Here is a 24,420-nt window from a genome sequence, read left to right as displayed (position 1 = left end):
CTACATTAATAGCCAGGCTCTTCTTTTATATCACCAACAACACTGAGTTCATTTACACTGGGGCAGATGGAAACTTTTCAAATCCGGGAAATTATTCTTGTTTAACAAACATTGAGTGATGTGGCAATTTTAAACTTCTAAAGCAGCTTGCAGAAATGCATTTTCCTTGTAAAACTAAGCTAGAACTGTTTCCACTGCAATATTTGCAAGGACAACAAGGAATAATGGATGAAAACTGACCAAGGACCTAGAACCTAGAAATAAGGAGAAATTTTCTGACAGTGAGAACAATCAACCAATGTAACAGCCTGCCTTCAGAAGTTGTGGGAGCTTCATCACTGGAGGCTTTCAGGAAGAGATTGGATTGCCATTTGTCAGAAGTGGTGTAGAGTCTCCTGCTTGGGCAGGGGCTTGGACTACAAGGTACCTTCCAACTCTTAATCTAATCTAATCTAAAAGTTTTCTGCTCGTGGTATGATCTTAGTGTGATTTCCTTGCCAAGGTAAGAGTAAGAAAGGGTGCTTTTATATACTTGGTTTCTTCTTTTATAGGGACTTCACAAATTATGGAATATATTAAATATACAAATATATTGACTCATTGAGGAATACCGAGACTAATCCAGAAGACAAGAGATGTTGAAAGGGGGAAAATTTGGACAGCACTTAATGTGTCCATCTGAAGTTCCATAAATGAGTTTCCATTGAACAGGACCACTCACTTCTTAAATGAATGGCAGGAGATTTTCTGCTTCTCTCCTCCATCTCTCTCTTGCTCTCTCACCCCTAGTTCACATAGCCTGTAAAGCAGTGGTTCCGCACCTTTACAGCTCGGTGGCCTGGAAGAGGGAGAGGGGAATCGGCCCACCCATGCGCACACACATGTGCAAGCTGGCCCAAAATTGCACAAGTTAAGCTGCACATGCGTGTGTGCACGCTGGCCCCCCATTCATGCAGCCCTGTTCCAAACAAGCCACATCCGGTAGCAGGCCACAGCAAGGGGGTTGGGAACCCCTGCTGTAATGTCATGAGTTTTGGTTTAATGCATGAAACTAACCAATGTGGGTTATAATAGTTTATGGCTTAGCATTTTATGAGAGCTCAGTTGCTTTAGAATAATCAGTAACTGATTTTCACCATGATACTCAGCAGTCCAGTTCCTTTTTGGAGAAAAGTCCCTCCCTCTTTTTCCCTGGAATATATTGGAGCATATTTCCTTCTCTACCCCATACTACATGGCAGATACTAAAAGAGAAAAGTGGAGATCTGGTGCATGGAGGGAAGACTTGCTAATGGAAAGAGTTCATGGGCAGCTGGGAGAAACAGTTTTTTTGTGGGAATTTTCAGATTTATTTTAAAAAGGTTCTGAAATAAGTTGTTATAGTACTAGTTCTGCATCTTTTACTCTGGTTTATATTAAATACCTTCGTATATTACCAATATTATAAGAACATGATGATCTCTTTGTTCATCAGACAGAAGAAAGGTCAAATTAAAATTAATTGAAAATTGTACCAATGTGCAATATTTCCCAAATATTTTGTAATTTTACTTAATTCTTTACTGCAAAAAATAATAATCAAGCATAAAATCAATCATCTGTATCATTGGAAAAAGAACATCTATCTCTTTAGAAATGTAACATATGAAAATTGGCTCCCTTTCACAAAAATATCCCCATTTTTCATATACTGTGTATATATGACATTGATTTATTCCAGCAGACCCATTGTATAAGGATGAAAAGGGTAGATACAGCAGAGGCAACTGCTTGTTCACCAAGGCATGCATGCAAGAGATGTGATACATTACAGTAAATATGCCTATTTAAATATGGCAAAGATTCAAAGATAGACACTGGCAATCAGTACTACAGCAATATACAATAGCAATATATTTTCCCTTCAAAATTTCCAAGGAAAACCTGGGATAAATTTCAATTTTAGATAGTGAATCATTTAAAACTAGAAGGCACTTACTAATTTCCTTAACCTGTGCATCAGCCTCATGATTGCCTAAGAGTATAAAACCACAGATTGTTGCAAAAATCAAATGGTGATAATTCCTCATTATGTTTGGTTATGAGTTGTTCACTTTTCAAAGCATCAGTTTTAGATCTGAAAAGAAATGGAAATATTGTCAGTTAAATATTTCTGTTGAAACTTGATATACAGAAACCAATAATATATCATCATAATATTGACTTTGTTTCTGTTTTTATATAGCAAAATAGTGTAATTTCTTCACTATAAAAATCTCATTGATGTTCATAAGACTTTTTTCTCACCTTTTCTGGTACCAATTAATGCTAGCTGGAAAACTATTTACTGCAATGTTTTACTAATACTCAAGTATCTTCCAATGAAACCAATCACCAAATTTGAGCAAGTGGCATCTCCTATTCTTTCCCTCATCTCTTCCAAAATAATTCTCCCTTTGGACTTGGCTAGATAAAACACACATTTGAATCAGAGGTGATTCGCACAAACCGGTGGCAGCCATTTTCCCAAGGTCGGAGAACCGATAGCGATGGCTGGCTGGCCATGCCCCTGAACCAGTCCCCCTGCCGCTGCTCACCCCGCCCGCCTGACGCTCGCTTGCCCCACCTGCTTGATGCTCACTCATTCACTTGGTGCTCACCCTGCCCATCTGACCCCTTTGCCACATGGCCCAGCTCCCAGTTATGCACCTCGCCAGTCACTCCGTGCCTTGCCTGCTCTGTTCAGCTCACCAAAAGTAAGTAAGCATACCGTCCGCTTGCCCTGTGTCAGGAACTGGGCCCCCAGTGACAAGCCATTCCCTGAGGCCCCAGAGCTTCCACCCTCTTGCTGCCTGTCTTGGCTGGGTCAGGGAATTCACCATTCCCCAGCTCCAGCCTTGCCCTCTCTCCACTGCCCTCTCGCCGCCCACCTTGGCCCGGTTGGGGAATGTGCCATTCCCCAGCTCCAACCTTGTCCTGGAGCCGCTGCCCTCTTGCCACCCCACCCTTCCTAAGGTCCCAGCCCTAGTCCCACGTTTGAGCACCATCTCTTTCTTCGGGCTACTTACCAGCCACTGAGGCTGGTCCAGAGTCCAGAAGGCAAGTTTTTGGTGGCCCCCAATCAGCCGCTGCTGCTGGGAAATGGCTGGCTGGCAAAGAAGCCTCCCAGCCACCTCTTTGAGAGCCAGCTGGGAGGCTTCCAAACCAGCCATTGGCCATGCACATCTTGCAGCCAGGCTCAGTGCGCCAGCAGAAGCGGGGTGCTCTGGCTGCAACCATGGCGAAGGCTAGTCAGAGGTGAAAAGTGGTCCTCCTCCACAGCTGTCACAGTCATGCCAGACCAAGGCCAAAGCCGCAGCCCGCTCCCTTTGTCCACCCATTTGGCATGAGCAGCGGCAGCACCGGTCAGGCTGCCGGTTCTCAAAGAGGCAGCTGTGAGACTTTTTTCCCAATCAGCCACTGGGCTTCCCGCTGGACCTCAGGGGGAAGTTTCACCTAGGACACACCCAGGCCCCTGGTCCCCGGGTAAAATGGCCACCTCGTTTCCACAGACCATGGCCCGCCAGCCACGGCTATTTGGCCAGGAAGGGTGATGGAGGGAAAGCTGGGATGACCACTGCTACCCCGCAGCATCCAGAGCTATGAGCCGGAGGGTCATAAGTGTCAAAAAGTCCCAAAACTTTTGGTTTGTTGGGGTGGGTCATGTGACTGAGTGACATCAAGTTGGCAGTGCCCATTCAGTCACATGCCCCCAAACTAGCCACACCCACCAAACCAGTGGCAAAAAAAATTGAAACCCACCACTGCTTTGAATAAGTCCCAATGATGTAACCTCAATGTCACCCAGTTCAACTACTGGCTGGAAGTTTTCTGTTTAAAAATAAGGAAGCATTTGGCCACGTCATTCTGTATCCAGTACTTCATGAGCTTCCTCTCCCCAAAATACAGGAAGGCCTTGTTTACTGAACATTACTTCAGTGACTATAGTACAGTGCCAAAAAAGGAGATTTATGAACGATCCTCAAACGTGCAGTCACTGCAGTATCCCTGCAATCACATAATTGTGAATTGAGCACTTCGCAACTGGAGCTCATATACAACAGTCATAGTATCCCACAGTCATGTGATCACCATTTATGACCATCACCAAGTCAATGGGAAAGCCAGCTGAAAGTCACAAGTCATGATTGTATAATGTCATGTTTAACAACTGTGGGTGATTCACTTAATGACTGCAACAAGAACTGATGTCATAAGTTGGTATGGACACATGACAGTTCACTTTACAATTGTGACCTTAGCAACAGAATTGCTTATCCCAATTATGGTTGGTACAAGAGGACTATTTGCAAATGGAAATGTGTCTTTACTACTTTTTTTTTTTAAAAAACCCTTTTTATTTTATTTATGCAAACATAACATCTTTGCAATATGATTCGACCGGAAGTTCTCCAGCTGAACAGACATGTGGGGTGTGAGATCTGAAGAGCCTCAAATGAACCCTATCTAACAAACCAATTCCGAGATCCTTTTTGGATCAGAACTCCCCTGGAGAGGAGCGAAGAAGGGGTAGCAACTCATCAGACCCAGAGGGAGGCAACAAGGTGGAGATTTGCCCTCTGCATCGGAGTAGGGGCAGCAGCATGGCAACATGGCTGCACAAGAAGCTGGCTTCCAGCCAAAGCAACTAAAAGGAGCTTAAAGGATGGGATGAAAGACTGGTAAGAAGATCCAATTAAGCCACAGTCATAAATCAAAACTTGGAAAAGGCAAGAATCTTGAGAGTATACATAATATTAATGGACAGATATGGATTTTAGCAAAAGGGAAAAATGGAGGGTTGAATCACTACCCCTCCCCCCCCCAAAAAAGCCATTTGCTTGAAACAATTTGGACTGAAAAGTAGAAAGTAGAGAAGTGACAAATCCACTCAAATACAAACTCTAAATTTGGTTTTGGATTTGAAATAGAAACCAAACATATCAGTTTTGCTTTGTCCAAATTTCTTCTAACTAATATATCTTAAGCAATTCCAATTAATGAGAAGTGGAATGTAACAAAGAAAAAATGAAGAAAAAAGCACTATTTTCTCACTGCTAACTGATAACCTAATCTTGCCTGTGTGGGAAGATTTTATTAACTAACTGCCATAAATCAGAACTTGAAAAAGCAGAAGGCGAAGAGAAACATACCTGAGTTTGGCTGTATGCAAATTTGTTCCAATTAATATATTTTGAGCAACTATAAGCAATGAGAGGTGGAAGGTAACAAGGGAAAAAATAAAATAAAATCAAGAATTGGGAAAATACGAAGTTTTTTTTTCTCCGCAAAAGATCAAGATGGCTCCCGCTTCTCTTCTGTTTCACTTTAACCTTAATTAGCTAAATTTAAGATGGACCAGAACTTTGAAATAAGAACTGTATAACTAACTGCAATTTTGGAACTGGGCATTAAGGAAGAACAAAAAACTAAGATAGCTCCCAATGCGCTCACTAGCTGAGCTAGCAAAATTTAAGGTGGACTAGAACTCTGAAATAAGAACTGCATAAGTGACTATAGCTTTGGAACTGGAAAGTTCCATTATGAAAGGTGGGAATTTGAATAACTATGTGAAATTATAAAAAATTTGCATAAATCATTAAAATTAAGTCTAAATATAATTCTGAACTCAGAGAAGCAGGAACTGAAGGAAGAAGTGAAGGAAGAAGGGGGAGGGATAATGAAGGGGTAGAAACAGTGGGAAATAAAAAGCAGACAAAAGACCTTATGGAGGTTGACAGTGGCATAGGGAAAACTGAAGAAGGGGGTTACGCCCCAGCAAAGGGAAATATAAAAGATTTCTTTGGGTTTGATAGTGGCTTGAAGAAAATTGAACATTTTCTTGGTGGTGCTGTTTTTCTCTCTCTATGGATGACATTAGTCTATCTCTAAAGGTTCATTTAAATATTCATTTTTCTAGTAGTTGTTTGTTCCTTACTGTGTTTTCAGTTTGGATATAGTCTTCCTTCTATTTGAGTTTCTGTTGGTTGAGTCTCAGAGTCCCAGGGTTTCTTGGTTCTAGGACCTGTACTTTTTCTTTGAGTAATTAATTTAGTTTACATTTGTAATTTTGGTCTTCTATGAGCGTGAATACATACATGGAAAATATTTTGTAAATAACAACAGTGTAAGTATTTTTTCCATGACTTTTTTTTCAAGACTATGCTTTTCTTCTTGTAATTGCTTAAATTTTAAAAAAATCTAAAAGATCATTTTAAAATTTAATTTCAAAAATTAAAAAAAATAAAAGATTTTTTTAAAAAAAATTAAATTCTAAAAACTACAATTCTTAAGTGTTAGTCCTCTTGTGGCTAATGTTGAAATAAGACTTAAATATAAATGGGGTTGACAACTAGATAAGTTTATAATCTTGTTTATAATTACATAAAATTATGTTAAAATTTATATAAAATCATATAAACATTATATAAAAGTTATATAATCTGGATGGGAATTAAAATGAACCCTGCTTACTACTTATGTACATTTAAGTTCCACACAGAAGACTTCACACAATTCAGTGTTTATGTCCAAGCTATGGGTACAGATAACTTTCCACAAAAACAAAAAGGATTTTCCTAGATTGCCAGTGAAGTGAAAGCAGTGAGTCAATTTGATATACTTAAGGTGCCTATTTAGAAGCAGTTACTGTCTAACTCATACTTCTAATCGTTGTGTAGTGGTAGAGAGAGTAATATTTGGGAATGGTCTATTACAGGGGTGTCAAACTCTATTTCATTATGGGCTGTATCAGGGTTGTGTTTGACCTTGAGGGACTTGGGTAAGTGTGGCCAGGGTGGGCATGTCCAGCTCGATGTCATTTGTGCCTGTGGTGGCTTGAATACTCTGCTAGCAAAAACGGGCTCCCAAGTGCTCTGCCAGCAAAAAGGGAGCTCAGGGGAGGCACGTGCAGCCTTCACGAGCAATGTTTTCACTGGCAGAAGCACCACAGGCCTGTCATTTGCTGTTTCCAGGGTAGCCCTAATGTGTAATGGGCTTCAGTAGGCAAGGACAGACCAGCATAGATACAAAAGTATTTATTGACTCAAAACTGGAACTGAGGGACTGTAGTCTAATTTATACTCTGAGCCCACAGGACCTTAACCAATCATAATACTTGAAAAAGCTTGCCCAAATATGAATGTTTTAAGTTTCCCTCCACCACAGTTAAAGTTAACAGTTAGGGTCATCTAAAAGTTTTTCTTTAGCAGGCCTTAGCACAACTTATATATTCAATGCATAACAGGCCCCGTGGGCCAGATCTAAATACCCCGCAGGCCAGATCCAGCCTTGAGGTTGACATTAGTCTACTGATGAATCACTGAAATTTTGGAGCTTTCTTTTCTTTTTTAAAACCAGCTGATTTACTCCAAAATAGCAAACCTTCTTGCCTTATAAACATTCAGTAACCAAGTCTTATCAGTTTCTGGTGGCTATTTGTAGGCTTGAGGGTAGACCAGAAAGAGTGACATTTCTTATATAAGTAAAATGAATGTGAAACAATTCAGGTCACAACACAACAAAGACTTTGCTGTAAAAATGCCTATTTCTCTGTAAGGGCAAATAGAACTTTGCTGCTGAGAAACTATTTTCATATATGGATGGGATGAATGGATGAGAATTATGATGAAAAAACTGATGAAGAAACTTGGGATTCATGTGAATACCAAGAATTAGGGTTAGAGGCTAAACTGAATGTTTGAAGAACCCCCCATCTACAAGACAAAAGTAAGGCTTCTTTTCCATCACAGTGGGAAGCTTTTCTGCCTAAAACCATTGTATTTGAGGCAAGCCTGTCAACTGTCTCATATGCAGCTCTTCCTATGCTTACCATAAATATCTTAAAGGATCTGTAATCTAAGCAAACACATTCTTTCTTTAATTATACAAATATGGCAAGGACAGCCATTTCCTCTCCTTTGAAGGAGAATGCATATGCAACTCATGGAAAGCCATTCTCTCCAAAGAACAGTGTTCTGAGTGAAGGGAGTTCAGATGTTCTAATATCAAGTTCCAAGAATTTAGCTGAAAAATATATTACACAAACACATGCACTGCTGCAATGCCAATAAGCTCAGATGTGCAAAGTGATGAAAGTGGTGTTTCAGAGGGAAAGAACGCTCTCAGACTGTTTTGGGTCCCTGGTGGGAGTTGAGCCCAGCAAAAAGCTTACATAGAATTGCTCTGAGCCAGCTGCCAAAGCTTTTGCAGGACTCTCTGCAAACAGTGAGAGGGACAGTCTGGGTTGAACTGAATTCAAGCGGAAGCTAATTCCTCCATTAATTCTTATAGTAAAGGAGACCCAGCCAAAGAGGCTCTAGTGCTGTTTTTATTCTCTACCCCATTTCTGATACTCTCTATATGCAGAGAGCAAATTCCTTTCCTGTCCTATCCAGTTACACTTTTCCCATTCTCTCCTTCATCTTTCCTTATTATTAGTGGTAGGATTAAAAAAAAATTACTACCAGTTCTGTGGGCGTGGCTTGGTGGGCATGGCGTGGCATGGGAAGGATACTGTAAATCTCTAATCCCTCCCCATTCCAGGCAAAAGTTACTGCAAAATCTCCATTTCCTCCCGATCAGCTGGGACTCAGGAAGCAGAGAATAGTTGGGGCAGGGCCACTCAGGGGTGGTATTTACCAGTTTCCAAACTACTTAAAATTTCCACTACCGGTTCTCCAGAACTGATCATAATTTGCTGAATACCACTTCTGCTTCTTTGAGTGACGGAGGATCGGAGGCTTCTTTTCCACCCAGCTGCTGGCTGCAGGGTGCTGAAAAGTCCTCAGGTTCCTGCCAGCATCTTCCTGCATGGGCAGCTTTCTTCTCAGCAGCTGGAGGACTTTTCTACACCCTGCGACCAGCAGCTGGGTAGAAAAGAAGCCTCTGATCCACCAGGACTCGAAGAGGCAGCTGAGAGGATTCTTTTCCACCCAGCCACTGGTCACAGGGTGCCCAAAACTCCTCCAGCCAGTGAGAAGAAACCTGTGCATGCATGAAGATGGCGGCAGTGACCATACGACTTTTTGGTGCCCTGTGGCCAGTGGCTGGGTGGAAAAGAACCCTCTCAGCTGCCTCTTTGAGTGCCAGAGGATTGAGGACTTCTTTTCCACCTAGCTGCTGGCCGCAGGTCACCAAAAAATCCTCCAGCTGGTGAGAAGAAAGCTGTGCATACATGAAAATGGCGGCAGTGACCAGAGGACTTTTTGGTGCCCTGCGGCCAGCAGCTGGGTGGAAAAAAACCCTCTCGGCTTCCAGCACCCTCGGTCACTTCACAGGGTTGCTTTTCTCATTTTAAGCTTCATTTTAAGCTTTCATGGTATCCTAGCCAAACTCATGTGCCTTCAGACCAGTGCTGCAGAATCTTCGGGTGCCTGGATTCTTCTCCTTAGCAGTTTTAGGTATCCTATGAATGTGCAGTGAGGCAGAAAAGGGGCTGCTCCAAATGCCCTGTCCCAAATCCCATGGAGGAGATGGAGAGTGAGGGAGGGGATCAGTTAAAGAAGGATCAATTTTAAGTAGCTTATGAATTCACTTTTCTGATATAGGTGCTCTCAGATGCCTCTTTGAGAGCCAGCAGTCTGACCAGTGCCACTGCCACTTCTGCCAGCCAGATGGACAAAGAGAGTGGGCTGAGGCCTCGGTCTGGCGCGAGCTGTGGGCCTGGCCTGGGGAGGTGGGGAGCAGCTCACCTGGGTAGCATCCCTTCTTGCCTCTAACAGCTGGCATGCTGAACCGTGTCAGCTGTGTCCCCCCCCCTCAAAAAAAGTATTAAAAAGTCCCAAAAAATTTCACCACCAGTTCGGTAGACGTGGCTTGGTGGGGGGGGGTCATGTGACTGCATGTGCATGAGTGACATCAAGTTGGCCATGCCCACTCAGTCGAATACTCCCCCCTCCTAGCCATGCTCACCAAACTGGTGGTGAACATTTTTTAAACCCTTCCTCTCCCTCCCTCCCTCTCTCTCCCTCCCTCTCCCCCTCCTCCCCCTCCCTTCCTCTCCCTCCCTCCCTCCCTCCCCCTCTCTCTTTCTCCCTCCCTCCCCCCTCTCTTCCATGTGCTCAACTGCCCAGGGCCTAAAGCCATGTGGTCCTGTTCACCATTAAAACCATCTTTCCAAACAGCCTCCATATTTCCAGTGTCTTCCTCCCCACTTGGAACTGAACCCAGATGGATATTTCTTCCAACAGTTTCAATCAATTTGTGCAATGGGGTGAATGTTCTCATCAAACTAGGCTTTCTGCCTTTTAACTTTCCCAATCAAATATGTACAAATAACATATCTAGAAAGATATACTAGAGAATTGGTTGCAAAGCACAGTAATTGTAATTTAAAAGAGATCTTAGATTAAGAAAATTTATATTTAAAAAGCATATATTGGGAATATGTGTATATACAAGAAAAGTAAATGTATATAAACTACATTTTATAATGTAGATTTATGCTATATAAATTAAAGAAAGATGTGTAAAAAAACCTTTGTAGGTTATAATGCATACTGAATGTAAACTGTTATGGCATTTCCTATGATTAAAATAAACATGAAAGAAGAAAAACCAGACTACTTTTTATCATATTATTTTATATAGGAATAACAAATCAGATTATGCTTATGCACGTATACTCTTCCCAAATTAAATTTCTAGTTTGTGGTAATTCCTAATGCTCGTTTCCGTGGCGGAAGTAGCGTCCCTCAGACGCCTCTTCAATGTATGTTAAGGAATTTTAAGAAAGCTTTTAGTGGAGATTATGGAGATCCAAAGGCCAATCCCGGAGATTTAAAAAAGTTCTGTGAGAATGAATGGCCAACATTTAATGTAGGGTGGAAGCCCAAAGCTACTTTTAATCTAGACATCATTTCAAAAGTACATCAGATCGTAACAGATGCAAAAAACGGTCACCCAGATCAGTATCAATACATTGACCAGTGGCAAATAGCAGTACAACAGGATCCTGACTGGCTTCATAAATGCAGGGTGGAAGTCATGAGGGTCTGTGTGGCTTGAATGAGGGGAAATAACAATGTCAGGTCAAAAAGAGTCACCCCGAAAAGAAGGCTATCTTAAAGACTGCACCCTATGAAGAGGAGAGTCCCCCTCCATATGTCCCCCTTTATCATCCAAGGCAACAACCAAATGCTTACATGTTCATGCGGCTGATTATAGGGAAAGAGGTCTCTTAACAGCCTCAGGAAAAGAAATTAAACACCCCTTCCTAATTGAGAGACTCATAGCCACTGTCAAAATGCCAAAGAAAGTCTCAGTTATGCATTGCAAGGGCCACCAGAAGGGGCAGGATGAAAGAGCCAGAGAGAATAGGGCCGTAGACAAAGAAGCAAGGTTATCAGCAACCCGAGACGATCAGAGCCACCCTGATATGACTGCTTATGTGGCATTGGAGATGCCAAAGGACTGAGCCCCAGATATTCCAAAGCAGAGGAACTCCAGGCAACTGTAGATTTGAAGGGACATAAACAAGGAGAGTGGTATGTACTCCCAGACGGAAGGATTTTTGTACCAGCCAACATAGCCTGGCCAGTAGTAAAAGACTCTCATTCAACAATACATATGGGCAAGACTGCTTTAACTGAAGCATTTCAGTGCATATCTTACATCAACCGCCTCCACTCACTATGTACCCATACAAGTGAGAGATGTAACACATGTGCTCAAGTTAACTCAAGGCAAGGACCTAGACTCCCTCCTGGAAGTCAACCTAAAGAATATTATCCCATGGATTCACTAGTTGTTGATTTCACAGGCATACCCAGGTGTGGACTCTATAAGGCAATGCTAGTCATAGTGTGTAATTATACTGGATGGCCTGAATGTTTTCCCACCAAGACAAAGTAGGCACGTGAAGTATCTATCCTACTTAAAGACATTGTGCCCCGATATGGAGTTCCCTCATTCATATATCAGACAACGGGCCTGAGTTTGTGCAAAGGCTAGCAAAATCCTTAGGGACCCAATGGAGACTTCATTGTTCCCTGCACCCCAAAGTGGGGGTCGTGCTGAACGTGCAAACCGCACTGTTAAGGAAAAGATAACCAAGGTGTGCCTTGAAACCCACCTTAAATGGGTGGATGCCTTACCCTTGGCACTCTGGTCTGTGAGATGTACTCCACGCAAAGGTCTTAAGTTATCTCCTTTTGAAATGATGTTTGGAAGACCATTGGTTATAAGCCCTAACTTGAAAAATCACATAGGGGACCTAGGACAGCTGGGGACCTCATGGGTGAATCAAATGGTGGGAGAATTAAATAAGCAAATACAAGAAATCCAGCAATGCTGTGTTTCTCTTACCCCGCCATTTCTGATGACTTTTAGTCATAATATTCAGGTGGGACACAGAGTTTGGGTAAAACACTGGAAAGGGGAGAATTTGAAACCTAGGTGGAAGGGCCCATATACTGTGGTCATGTGATCTCCCCTTGCAATAAAAGTGTTAGAATCCAAGTCTTGGATTCATTGGACACAAGTTAAGCCAGCTGCTGAGGAGTAGACCAGGACGAGGCCCAACCTCTAGTGGTACTCTTGAAGAAGCACCCCCTATAGCTGCCCTACCAGCAACGGGCATACTACATACAGGGCAGAAGAGGGCTTACTGGAGTCACCCCTGGAAGCTGACCCCTCTACGTATGGCCAAAGATTTGGAGAAGGAACACAATGTTCTGTTTGTTAGTTGTAGAATGTATTAAGGAAATAGGGCACGCATCAGGGCATGGAAAGTCGAGCCTACATAGCCATAACTGCATTATCTGTTGCTTTAGTGAGTGTGCTTGCCCAGATTGTGATTTGCTGCATTGGATATTCTTATTGGGGTCACCATGCCAGAAAGACAGGTGCTGTGCCTAAAAACATTGACTGTGACAGTGGACAGTGTGAATCTTCTGGGGACACTTATGTTTGAGGAAACCTGGGAGTGGGTTCTCTGTAGTGCAGTACTCATCCTGGGACTGTGGACATTATATTTAACAAATAAGGGTTGGTTCTGTGGGACACCTAAGACTGATATTGCCCTTCCTCGAATTATATATAACCGCCACCTTCTCCTTGATGTACTGATTCTGTAGGTTAAAAGAATTGTGTTTGGAAAGGTTCTGTGTAAGGGACAATTATGAGCTTTTTGTGGCTTTGGTTGTTATTGGCAAAGGGCCTACTAAGCCCCATAGCCATTATGAGACTAGAGCTCCATACCTGCGGCCAAGACAAAAGGGGAAGCAAGACAGTATCTGCTTATAAGGGTTCTTTCCTCAAGGTAATCAATCAGAAATGGGTTAAGTATTTCCATGTTGTGCTGCTTTTGACAAAATATAAGAATGCGTGCTTCCATTAGAAGGGTTCTTCAGAAGTTACGTGCTAGCCTTTCACTAGCTTTTCTGAGCCTGGCTGCCAAATAAACTTCTCCTTGATCCTAAGATGTCTAAGCCCTGTTATTTTCTGCAACAATTTAGTTAATATTCCTAGTAATTTTTGTCTCAAAAAATTTGTCTGGCACCACATGTACAGTACATATGATACAGCAGATATCATATGTACTTTTCATTTTGAGGCAAAGGCCTGATGGAAATTGGGTACTTTTGTCTACCTCAAAGGGCCAACAACTTTTAGGGGTTTTTTAGACAAAGAACTAACAATGAATTCATCCACTCAACTAATTCCATTCCAATGAGGCTTCTTCGTTTTGGCATAATTCACAATTTAATTGGTCTTTGAGGCTTAAGGATTATCCATAAGTGTGCTAATTTGCAAATCCGAACTTAGAATAACAGTACTGATTAGTTGTTCTGTCAGCAAATTTCTCCTTAATTCTAGGTTAGATCTCTCTTTCTCATTTGTTACTTCTTGTCCTGCCCTCAGATGCCACTCAAATACTGGAAGACTGCTATCATGTCACCTATAGTCCTTCTCTTTTAGACTAGACCAAGAGTATCAAACTCATCTTGTTACATCATTGTCATGTGATGTAGCAAGACTTTTTTCTCCTTTGCTAAAATGGGGGTGGGCGTGGCCAGCACCGGACACATCCAGCCTGCAGGCCTTGAGTTTGACAGCCCTGGACTAGACATACCTGATTCCTTTAACCATTCATTGAATGATTTAGCCCCCAGTTTCCAAATCATCTTTGTTGCCCTTCTCTGCACTGTTTTTAGAGTCTCCCTTTTTTGTATTGTTGTGACCAGAACTGGAGGTAGTATCCAAATGTGATCTTCCCAGTATAGTATAAAACAGTACTATGACTTCACAAGGTCTTGTTACCAGTGGTGGGATTAAAAATGTTTACTACCGGCTCTGTGAGCATGATTTGTAGTATATATGTACTTTCATAGAACACTGAAAGAAGGAAATGGCTCACATGGTTTTCCCAAGAGTGTGATAGGCAGGTCACAAAACAGGCTTTTGAGGGGCTGCCACAAAGAAATGGGGGAAATGTATTTTCCAAAGCACCAGAAGGCAAAACAAGAAGCAATGGATGGAAACTGAACAAAGAGAGAAGCAAGCTAAAACTAAGAAGAAACTTCCTGACAGTGAGAACAATTACCATATATTTCAGAGTATAAGACACACCTTCCCCCCAGTGGTGGGTTTCAAAAAATTTTCGAACCTACTCTGTGGGTGTGGCCTCCTTTGTGGGAGTGGCTTGCCGGCCATGTGTTCTCTCTCTCTCTCTCTCTCTCCTTCCTTTTGTCTCTCTGTCCCTTTTTCCTTTTTTTCTTTCATCTCTCTCCCACTTTTTCTTTCTTTTTTCTTTTTTCTTTTTTTCTTTTTTTCTTTTTTTCTTTTTTTCTTTTTTTCTTTCTTTCTTTCTTTCTTTCTTCATTTCTTTTTCTTTCTCTTTCTCTGTGTGAGTCTGTCTGTCTGTCTGTCTGTCTGTCTGTGTGTCAGTGGTGGGTTTCAAAAATTTTCGGAACCTCTTCTGTAGGTGTGGCCTGTTTTCTGGTGGAACCTCTTCTAACCGGTTCGGTAGATTTGACGAACCGGTTCTACCGAACTGGTGCGAACTGGTAGGAACCCACCTCTGCTTCCCAACCTTAAAAGCATGTGGAAATGTTGGTGTGTCTTAAACACCGAATACAGTTGTTTTTGGCCTCCCGAAGCCCTGCCCCCACATCCAATTTTTGTGAAAAATAGGCAAAAAACAGGCCGTTTTTTGTTAAAATTGAGGTTTTTGTCTTCCCCCCTCCCCAGAAGAAGGGGAAAATGCCCCCATTTTGGTGGAAAATGGACATGTTTTTACCTTACCCCAGCCTGCTGAAGCCTGCAGTGCGCTCCTGGGGGCCGAGGAGGACAAAAACTTTTTTTTCTTACTTACCTCTTCAAAATCTTGGTGTGTCTTATACACCGGTGCATCTTATAGTCCAAAAAATATAGAAACCAGTGGAACTACTTGTCTCCAGAAGTTTTGGGTACTCGATGGAAGTTTTTCAGAAAAGACTGGACACCCATTTCTCTGAAATGATATAACCCTAACCCCCAAAGTCCCTTCTAAGTGTTATTCTGACACCTTTCCCAGGCCCTCCACTCAGATTTTGGTATCCTCAGTTTTTCTGCCTGAGCAGGGGGTTGGACTAGAAGACCTCAGAAGTCCCTTTCAACTCTGTTATTCCATTATTCCTGAGAAACACACACACCGATGGGAAATAAATAAAATGATTTTTAAAAAATTCTATACACAATACATTTAAAAGTATTGAGGATAGAATTTTTTTAAATGGTTTATTTTAATTTATTGTTGATAGAATTTTTTTTAAATTGTCTTAGACTATTTTCATATCTCTGTTTTTCCACTGTTGTGCAAACACAATTCCAGCAGCTGCTAACATGTGTAAAATTAAATATGTAATGTATTCCCTTTCAAATACCCAACAAAATATTACTGGTTTTAAATCCATATCTTGCTTTACCATTGCTTCTAACCACTAACTCTTGAATAGCTACTTGGACCGACCTAAGTACTGAACCTAATTCATATATTCCTGTTTTTTTAACTGAGAACTAAATTTCAGAAAAAGAAATCTTTATTGCTCTGTGAATCTACCTATGACATTCATTCTTGATCTAACGTCTTGGATGAAATACTATATCTTTCCTGTTTGTTTATATCTTTCCTGTTTGTTGGGGGACATCCTTCCTGAAAAGACTGTACATTGTTGGGTGAAAACAGAGGTCCCTTCTGTTACCTGCAGTCCTCAGCTTACAACCACAATTGAGTCCAATATTGGTTTATTTCTTTTGCAGTTAGTATTATTTAACAGAATGAAGAAGAGGCAACAGAGTATGACCACTTTCTTCTCCAAAAAGCCAAGAGCTGAGGAATCAGCTGATCCACAACAGTCACCAGCACCAACACCAGCACCACAAGCACCACAAGCACCACCACCACCAGCACAACCACTTCTACCACTTGATGTCGAAGAAAGCAGCAAGTCCATCTCCTCCACTGAAGTTCCACAACTTTCTGACTGCTGGAATTTGCAGCAATACAGACACTTCAAGGACAAGTATTATGGGCTGGCAGTATCTGACAAAAAGTTAGGTTGTGAGTACTGTGCAAAACCCATGTTCTCTTTAGAGAAAGGTATTCATGTTTTTAGAGAGTAGAAACATTTCCAGGTTTTTGCCAGCAGGGTCAACTAAGGAGAATCAACAAGCATTGCTCAGAAAAAAATTAAAGGAACATTTTCAATCAAAAGCACAACTTATTTGTTTGGAGAGCAGTAAACAACGGGAGCAGGATGCTTTAACCAAATCCTTAGATAAGTCAACTGACAAACATTTATCCAGTACTTGCAAAATATTTTGTACTAGTTACAATCTGGCACAAAGATGTAATCCATTCTCAGACATTGAAGCGCACGTAAATTTGCTAACTATGGTTGGAGTGGATGCGGGAGTTGGCTTGCATTCATGGAAATCCACAGTGAAAATAGTTGAATTCATTGTGAACGAAATCAAAACCACCGTGTTTTCCAGGATTATTGCAAAGAATCTAAAGGTGTGCCTAATAATCGATGAAGCCTCAACACTTTCAATGAAAGCAGTGCTGATAGTTTTTGTTAGAGTTGAGGTTCCAGAATGCCCAGCAACCATTTTCGTTGAGCTTTTAGAATTAGAGAAACAAGAGCGGAGACCATATGTTCTGCAGCGATGGGAAACTTGCGTAAAGTTGGGTTTACCACCTAATATCTGCAGAAGAATTTAATTGCTTTCTGCTCCGATGGTGCCAACATTATGCTTAGAAGAAAATCTGGAGTCAGCACCAGAATAGCTCAAGACTTCCAATCATCGTAATCTGGCACTGCTTGAACCACTACTTCCAACTTGTGCTGGATGATGCAATAAGAGAAGTGAAGCAGATCAACCACTTCAAGAGCTTCCTTGATAAAATACACACCACTTTCCACAAATCCTGCAAGAGCCAGGATGACCTTTTCCAAATCTCTGAACAATTGGGCATTAAAATTGTGAAGATTGGCAGAGTTTTGGGACCAAGATGGGCTGCCTGTAGTTTAAGGGCAACCATGGCTGTGTGGCGTGCTTATCCAGTGCTACATCAGTTTTTTCTGGACAATGAAAGATTCCCAGGCATGGCTTCCTCTTTTAAAAATCTAATTTTTTTGAAGGATTTGGCTCTCATGATCGATATTCTAAATGAGATTTCTCTTTTATGAAATGCCCTACAGGGGAGAGACACAGATATCATCAAGGCCGAAAAGTTAGTATTGTGAACAATCAAAGCTTTTGAAGTGCTTAGACAGAGAAAGGGCACTTATGAAACAAACCTTGAAGCAATGCTACAAACACAAGCCTTCATAAACATCAATTTAGCTCCAAATCAACGATTTGTTGCTCTTCCTCGCAACAAGATTCTATCAAGCATCATCACCAATTTGAAGAAAAGGCTGATGGATTGCGACCATCTAAAAACAGGTAGCCAATTGCCAGCCGCAAACAAGTTATACTTTATCACATATTTGGAGCCAGATTACTGGAACATTGAAGATTTAGTCATTCCATGGGCTGAGGCAGCATTGTTTGACTTTGGTGAAATGTTTAATTATGAAAGTAATTTGAATGACTACAGAGATTGGAAAATGTGCTCAAAAATCCAAACAAATACAAAATTCCTGATGGTAGCAGAAAAGCTAGAGATATTGTCAGGACAATTGCTGTTAGTTCAGCAGAGGTGGAAAGGGGGTTCTCAAAAATGAACCACATATGTTCAGAGCAAAGAACCCGCCTAATTGTTCCAAACGTAAGTAATCTGATGGTGATAAGTGTTCTTGGCACGCCTGTTGAGAGATAGGACCCAATTCCTGCAGTGAAAAAGTGGCTCAGAGTGCACTACAATACTGATGATCCACGAGTAAAGACCAAGAAAGCTGCAACTGAGGAGTCTGGAAGCCTAAGAACAATATGGAAATATCAACAACCAGAAAATCAATAACACAAGTAAGTACTTGAGTGTATCTCTTTCATTGTGTTATTCTTATGTAAGGTATAAGTGCATGCAATTCAAGTTTTCCTTTCTGTGTTGCTTCTTTGTGCAGGCATTCATTGAAGCAAGTGTGGTTTAGTGATGTAGAAAACCAGCAAGGCCAGTCATCCTTCCTCTATAAGTAGCTGTCTTTATTGCTGGGTGTGCTGGGTTCATCCTTAATATAGTGAAGTGCATGCAATTAAAGTCTTCCTTTCTTTGTCTCTTCTTTGTGCAGGTCATTCATTGGAGCAAGTGTGATTTAATGATGTAGAAGACCGTCAAGGCCAGTCATCCTTCCTCTGTAAGTAGCTGTCTTTATTGCTGGGTGTGCTGGGTTCATCCTTAATATAGTAAGTGCAAGCAATTAAAGTCTTCCTTTCTGTGTCTCTTCTTTGTGCAGGTTATTGGAGCAAGGTGATGAGGTGGTGGTGCAGAAGACCGGCAAGGCAGTAATCTTCCCTCTGTAAGTAGCTGTCTTTATTGTTTTGTGTGCGTGTTTCATCCTAATGCAGTGCATGCAATGGAAGAGTTCATTTCTGTGTCTCTTCTTTGTGCAGGCCATTCATTGGAGTCAATGATACTGAAGACTGGCAAGGACAGTCATCTTCCTTCTGTAAGTAGCTCTTTTATTGTTTTGTGTACTTATTTTAATCTTACTATAGTTCATCCATTGGGGCAAAGAATTCAGTGACTATCTTGGTGACTCCCACCTGGTTACATGACTGCCAAGCCACTCCCATCTGGTCACATGACTGCCAAGCCACTCCCATCAAGTCACATGGCTGGCAAGCCACTAACACAAAGCAGGCCACACCTACAGAAGAGATTCCAAAAAAATTTGAAACCCACCACTGGGTTCACCTGAACCAGACGGGACTCGCTGAATCCCACCACCTCTTATTACCATTCCTCTGTTGATGCAGCCTAGGACTGCTGAAGTCTAAGTAAATTAAGTCACTTTGTTAAAGAATGTAATAAGTTTTGTCTGGCATGATATTTTTTTAACAAAGCCATGTTGGCTTCTAGCAATAACTACAAAGTATCAAAAGTGATTGGTAGCTAAGCCAATCCCAGTCCGGAAATATTATTTTGAATCTTTTAGTTCATGGTATATGTGACTGAGGACAAAGGACACAGGTATATAAAATCATACCAAATATGAAAATAAAAGTTTTCTTTTCTTTCACACAATGTTAAGACACTTGTTCTTTCATACAATTAAAATGTGTGAAGAATCAGGACCAATAATAGGAAACACTGTTCAGTATAAAACATAACCAATGAACACAGGGTTTCCTGTGCCCAGAGGTGATAATGGCAATTCATTTAGATTGTTGTAAGGAAGGAAACAGACAAATTTAGAAAGAATTGAACCATCTGTAGGTAATAATGTTGCTAACTGTTCACTACCTGTTGAGTCATATCTTAAATGACAATGAAAAGGGGTTGTTGCTTTCTTGTCCAAACAATGACCTTCCTGGACAATCCAGTTGATTACTGTGGAACATAGAATGCTGGGCTAAATGGTCTACTAACTTGATCTGCAGATGTATTTCAACTGGACTTGTGCATAAGAGCTTGCTTTTAAGCCATTCATCTATCTTTCTTAGTGCCTTTGTACAAATTATGCTGGAGCCAAGCCCTGGGAGTTTTCTGCTGAGCTGACTTATGTTACCTGTTTGTAATTCAGAAGATCAGCAGTAGAATTCCATCATTTTTTCCTTATCCTAGAAGTCTGTATTTTATAAGAGTGGCATGGGTGGAGAACGTACGGTTGGTAACATTCTTTATTACATACAAAAGCTTATTGAGTTCTGAAAGGTTTCTTATTCTGTCCTAAAACATTCATTTTCCTCTTTCGAGCTAAAACTGCAGCATCAGAAGCTTACTTATAAATACAATTTATTAAAAAAAAATATACACCTCTTGGATAACAGAACCACTAGGACTTTTTTTTTTTACATTTATCCTCCCTTCTCTGTTTACTTGTAATTTTCCATAGCATTGGTGTAAAAGTACTGGGAGAAGATAGAAGGTGGTGATGGGTAGCAGGGAGAAAGCAGAACCTATTTTTTTCCATCTCATATCACTTTGAAAGTATGCCCTTTTTTTAAAAAAGCACATGCATTTACATTTTTTATTTTGGCATTTTTTTTATAACCCCCCCCCCCAAATTTCTTCATCATACCTGTTAAGATTCCATTAATATTGTGAATGAAAGTTAAAACATTTTAGTGTCAGAGTGTATAACTTTACACTGACAATGATTACTGCATGAGAGAGGGATGAGTAGGAGATGACTGAGGAAAAATGAAAAACAGGAAAGAGGGATAAAAAAATAAAAACTTCCCAGAAGCAGAGAACTATAGCCAATACTATACCATCAACTGCATGCAAGAGTATATTCATGCCCTCAACAACACATGTTTAATTTCTCTACAAGTGTTCCTGCTAAACAATAATGGCATTCTTTCTTTCATCAGGCACAGATGGAGTTTTTACACACATGGAACTAGTCATATATTCACTCCATAAGTAAACCACAGTCATATTTTAATATATTTCCAGTTGCAACATCTATCCCAGAATCCTTCAATTTTTCAACATTTTCATTTATATTTCCTTTTATTTCAACCAATTTATTAGAGAAAAATTCCAACCAATGTTATTAGAGACAATTCATTCACAAATTTGGACAGTATGTAGAATGAAAATAAATTTTAATGAAGAAGTTTTGCTTGTTTATCAGCTGAAATTAACATATGGTTGTGAATATGAAAATCTGAGTGAAACCAGATTGATAATCGTTATCAAAACACAACATTATAAAACTTTTCAGATCTGTATGCAAAATTATTCACATTGAATTGTTGCTCCTTAATTGTTAAAATGCTCCTGGTTTGTGGTTGATTTCACTAGTAGCTCTGAAGGAATATTACTTTTAGACTTAAAACAAAAAGGATGAAAAAAACTGATCAATTTGCCTCCACTCCCCTACACTGAAATGCCTCGTGAGGATGCAATAAGGAGAAAGGAATTTATCATTTAAATATTAACTTTGAGAAGAAAGTGTTTTTAATTTAATCTTAATTTTGGCATTGTTAATTCCATGTTATGTGTGATTTAATCCTGTCCAAGGCCCAGGTTCATGAAGACTTGCATGAATGGACTGGCTAGGTTGGTCATATAAACTTGGCTATAGTGATTTAGATCAGAGGGCCAGGAAAACAAGTGGCTAGGATCCACTTTTTTACCAGAAATAATCTTTCTCTGGTGTAGGCCATGCAGTTGCCCATATACAAAAAGGTCACACAAGATTTGCCTGCAAATTACAGCCTATCAGCCTGTTAAGCATAATAAGCAAGCTCTAGCTAGATATCTATATAAACTAATTGATTGGATTGATTCAGAGCATATCCTGGCTGATGTGCATTCAAGCTTTAGATCTGGATACTTTATATATACACGTGCCCTTATATTTCAACATCTGGTGAAAATATACATATTCTAAAATAAGCTCTACATTGTACACTGCATTTATTGATTTTACATCTGCATTTGACCCAGTTCCCAGAGCAAGGCTCTGGACAAAGCTTCTGCACATCTCCATTGATAGCAATAGCAATAGCATTCAGCCCTCTCTAAGCGGTTTACAGAGTCAGCATATTGCCCCCAACAACAATCTGGGTTCTCATTTTACCCACCTCAGAAGGATGGAAGGCTGAGTCAACCCCTGAGCCGGTGAGATTGATGCATGGTTACTTTTGCCCATGCATAGCCTCTATAAGAACTGCAGATTCAAAGTCCATTGCAGTATGCAGGGTCACTACACTAATGAATTCCAACTCACAAAGGAGAAAGGGAGCCTCTTGGCTTCTCCTCTGTTAATTAATACATAAATTCAGTTGCTGCCAAAATGAAGACAATAATTTGGTCCTTAGCACCAATAAGACCAAGGAGCTTATAGTGGACTACAGAATAAATAGATCAGACATCCAGCCCTTGGTTATCAATGGAGACCAAGTGGCCAGTTTTAAGTTTTTGGGTGTAATCATAAAAGAGGACCTCACCTGGGGTGTTAGGGACTGGATGGGGCTTAACAAGCTTGTACTCAATCCAGATAAGACCAAGTGGCTGGTGTGTTTCCGTCCTACTAATTGGCCAAGTGTTCCATCTCTCAGGCTGGGGGGGTCAAACAGTACGCCCCTCAGACAGGGTTCGCAATTTGGGAGTCCTCCTGGACCCACAGCTGACTTTTGAACACCACTTGTCGGCTGTGACCAGGGGGGCATTTGCCCAGGTTCGCCTGGTGCACCAGTTGCGTCCCTACCTGAACCGGGAGGCCCTCACAACAGTCACTCGCGCCCTTGTGACCTCTAGACTGGACTACTGCAATGTGCTCTACATGGGGCAGCCCTTGAAGAATATTCGGAGACTTCAGCTTGTCCAGAATGCAGCCGCGCGAGCGATCGTGGGTGTACCTCGGTTCACCCATGTAACACCTATCCTCTGCAAGCTGCACTGGCTGCCTATTGGTCTCCGGATACGCTTCAAGGCGCTAGTCGTCACTTATAAAGCCCTTCATGGTATTGGACCTGGGTACTTGAGAGAACGCCTGCTGCCAATTACCTCCACTAGACCGATTAGATCCCACAGATTAGGCCTCCTCCGAATTCCATCCGCCGGCCAGTGTCGACTGGCAACTACCCGGAGGAGAGCCTTCTCTGTGGCTGCTCCGACCCTCTGGAACGAACTCCCCATGGAGATCCGAACCCTCGCCACCCTCCAGGCCTTCCGCAAAGCCCTCAAAACCTGGCTGTTCCGACAGGCCTGGGGCTAAAGAGCTGTTGCCCCCGTCTCGAATGGTATGACTGTTGTGAGTTTTAAATTATATATTGTTATGTTTGTTTTTTTTAAATTTTGTTTGTATCCTCCTTCCCCGGTTCGAGTTGTGAGCCGCCCTGAGTCCCCCTTCGGGGGAAAAGGGCAGCATACAAATACAATAAACTGAACTGAACTGAACTCACATTGCAGCACTGGTCAAAAGAGCCCAGCAGAGAAACTTCTCAGGAAACAACTGAATGAAAAATTGCTTGTGACCTTCTACAGCTGTACTATAGAGAATATCTTAACTTACAGCACCTGTGCTAATTGCACAGTGGCAGATAGGACAGCACTCCAGAGGATCATTGGTTGCCCTCTCCCCTCCTCAGAAGAGCTTTATAGCTCCCACTGCCTTAAGAAAGTTCAAAACATTCTTAAAGATCCATCTCATCCTGGGAACCCCGTTTTGAACTATTACCATCTGGCAGACAGTAAAGGACAATAAAAACAAGTACAAATAGCTGAAAAACAGCTTCTATCGCAGAGCAGTAACTATATTGAATTCTACTGTATAGTGTAATATTAATGCACCATCAGGGGTTTTCAATTCAATTGTATAGAATTTGAAGGTTGTGTGTTTTTGTTTATTGTTTTATAGTTTTCTTAAGTATGATGTACACTGACGATAGCATTTAATTGTGTTGTATGAGGTGCAATGACAATAAAGAAAACTTAATTAGAATATCACCCACCAAAATTAGCAAACAAGTATATTGCTACTTTGTTATATGCAGATGACATAGCACTTTTGTCACAAATATGTATTGAATTCAAAGAATCCTGAATGCCTTGACCATATTTCTTAGAGCATGGGTCCTCAAACTACAGCCCGTGGACTGCATGCAGCCCACCAAAGCCATTAATCCAGCTCATAAAGGACCATGAGGCTGCCCCACCCACATCGCCCCACCCACCCTTTGGCCGAGTGCAGGACTTACCTTCACAAGCCCCGCAGGCTGGAACTGAAACGTAAGGCCAACAATTTTAGCCTGCAGAGATATTCTGGAGGTGGAAGAGGTAAAAAATGGGGCATA

General features: G+C 41.3%; 1 protein-coding gene across 4 annotated transcripts in view; it reads right to left on the bottom strand.

The window, feature by feature from the left end:
* COL6A3 (collagen type VI alpha 3 chain) overlaps nt 1–24,420 on the bottom strand; it is a 136,795-nt gene that overhangs the window by 99,130 nt on the left and 13,245 nt on the right. For all 4 annotated transcript variants that reach the window (XM_032212903.1, XM_032212900.1, XM_032212901.1 and 1 more), the window contains exon 2: nt 1,979–2,116. In XM_032212903.1, coding sequence (XP_032068794.1) covers nt 1,979–2,069 — 91 coding nt within the window. In that variant the 5' untranslated portion in view covers nt 2,070–2,116. The remainder of the gene's footprint in view (nt 1–1,978; nt 2,117–24,420) is intronic.

Source organism: Thamnophis elegans, chromosome 3 (assembly GCF_009769535.1).
Source record: "Thamnophis elegans isolate rThaEle1 chromosome 3, rThaEle1.pri, whole genome shotgun sequence".
Taxonomy (NCBI): Eukaryota; Metazoa; Chordata; class Lepidosauria; order Squamata; family Colubridae; genus Thamnophis; species Thamnophis elegans.
Note: the sequence above shows the minus strand (reverse complement) of the source record. Positions and strands in the feature narration are given on the sequence as shown.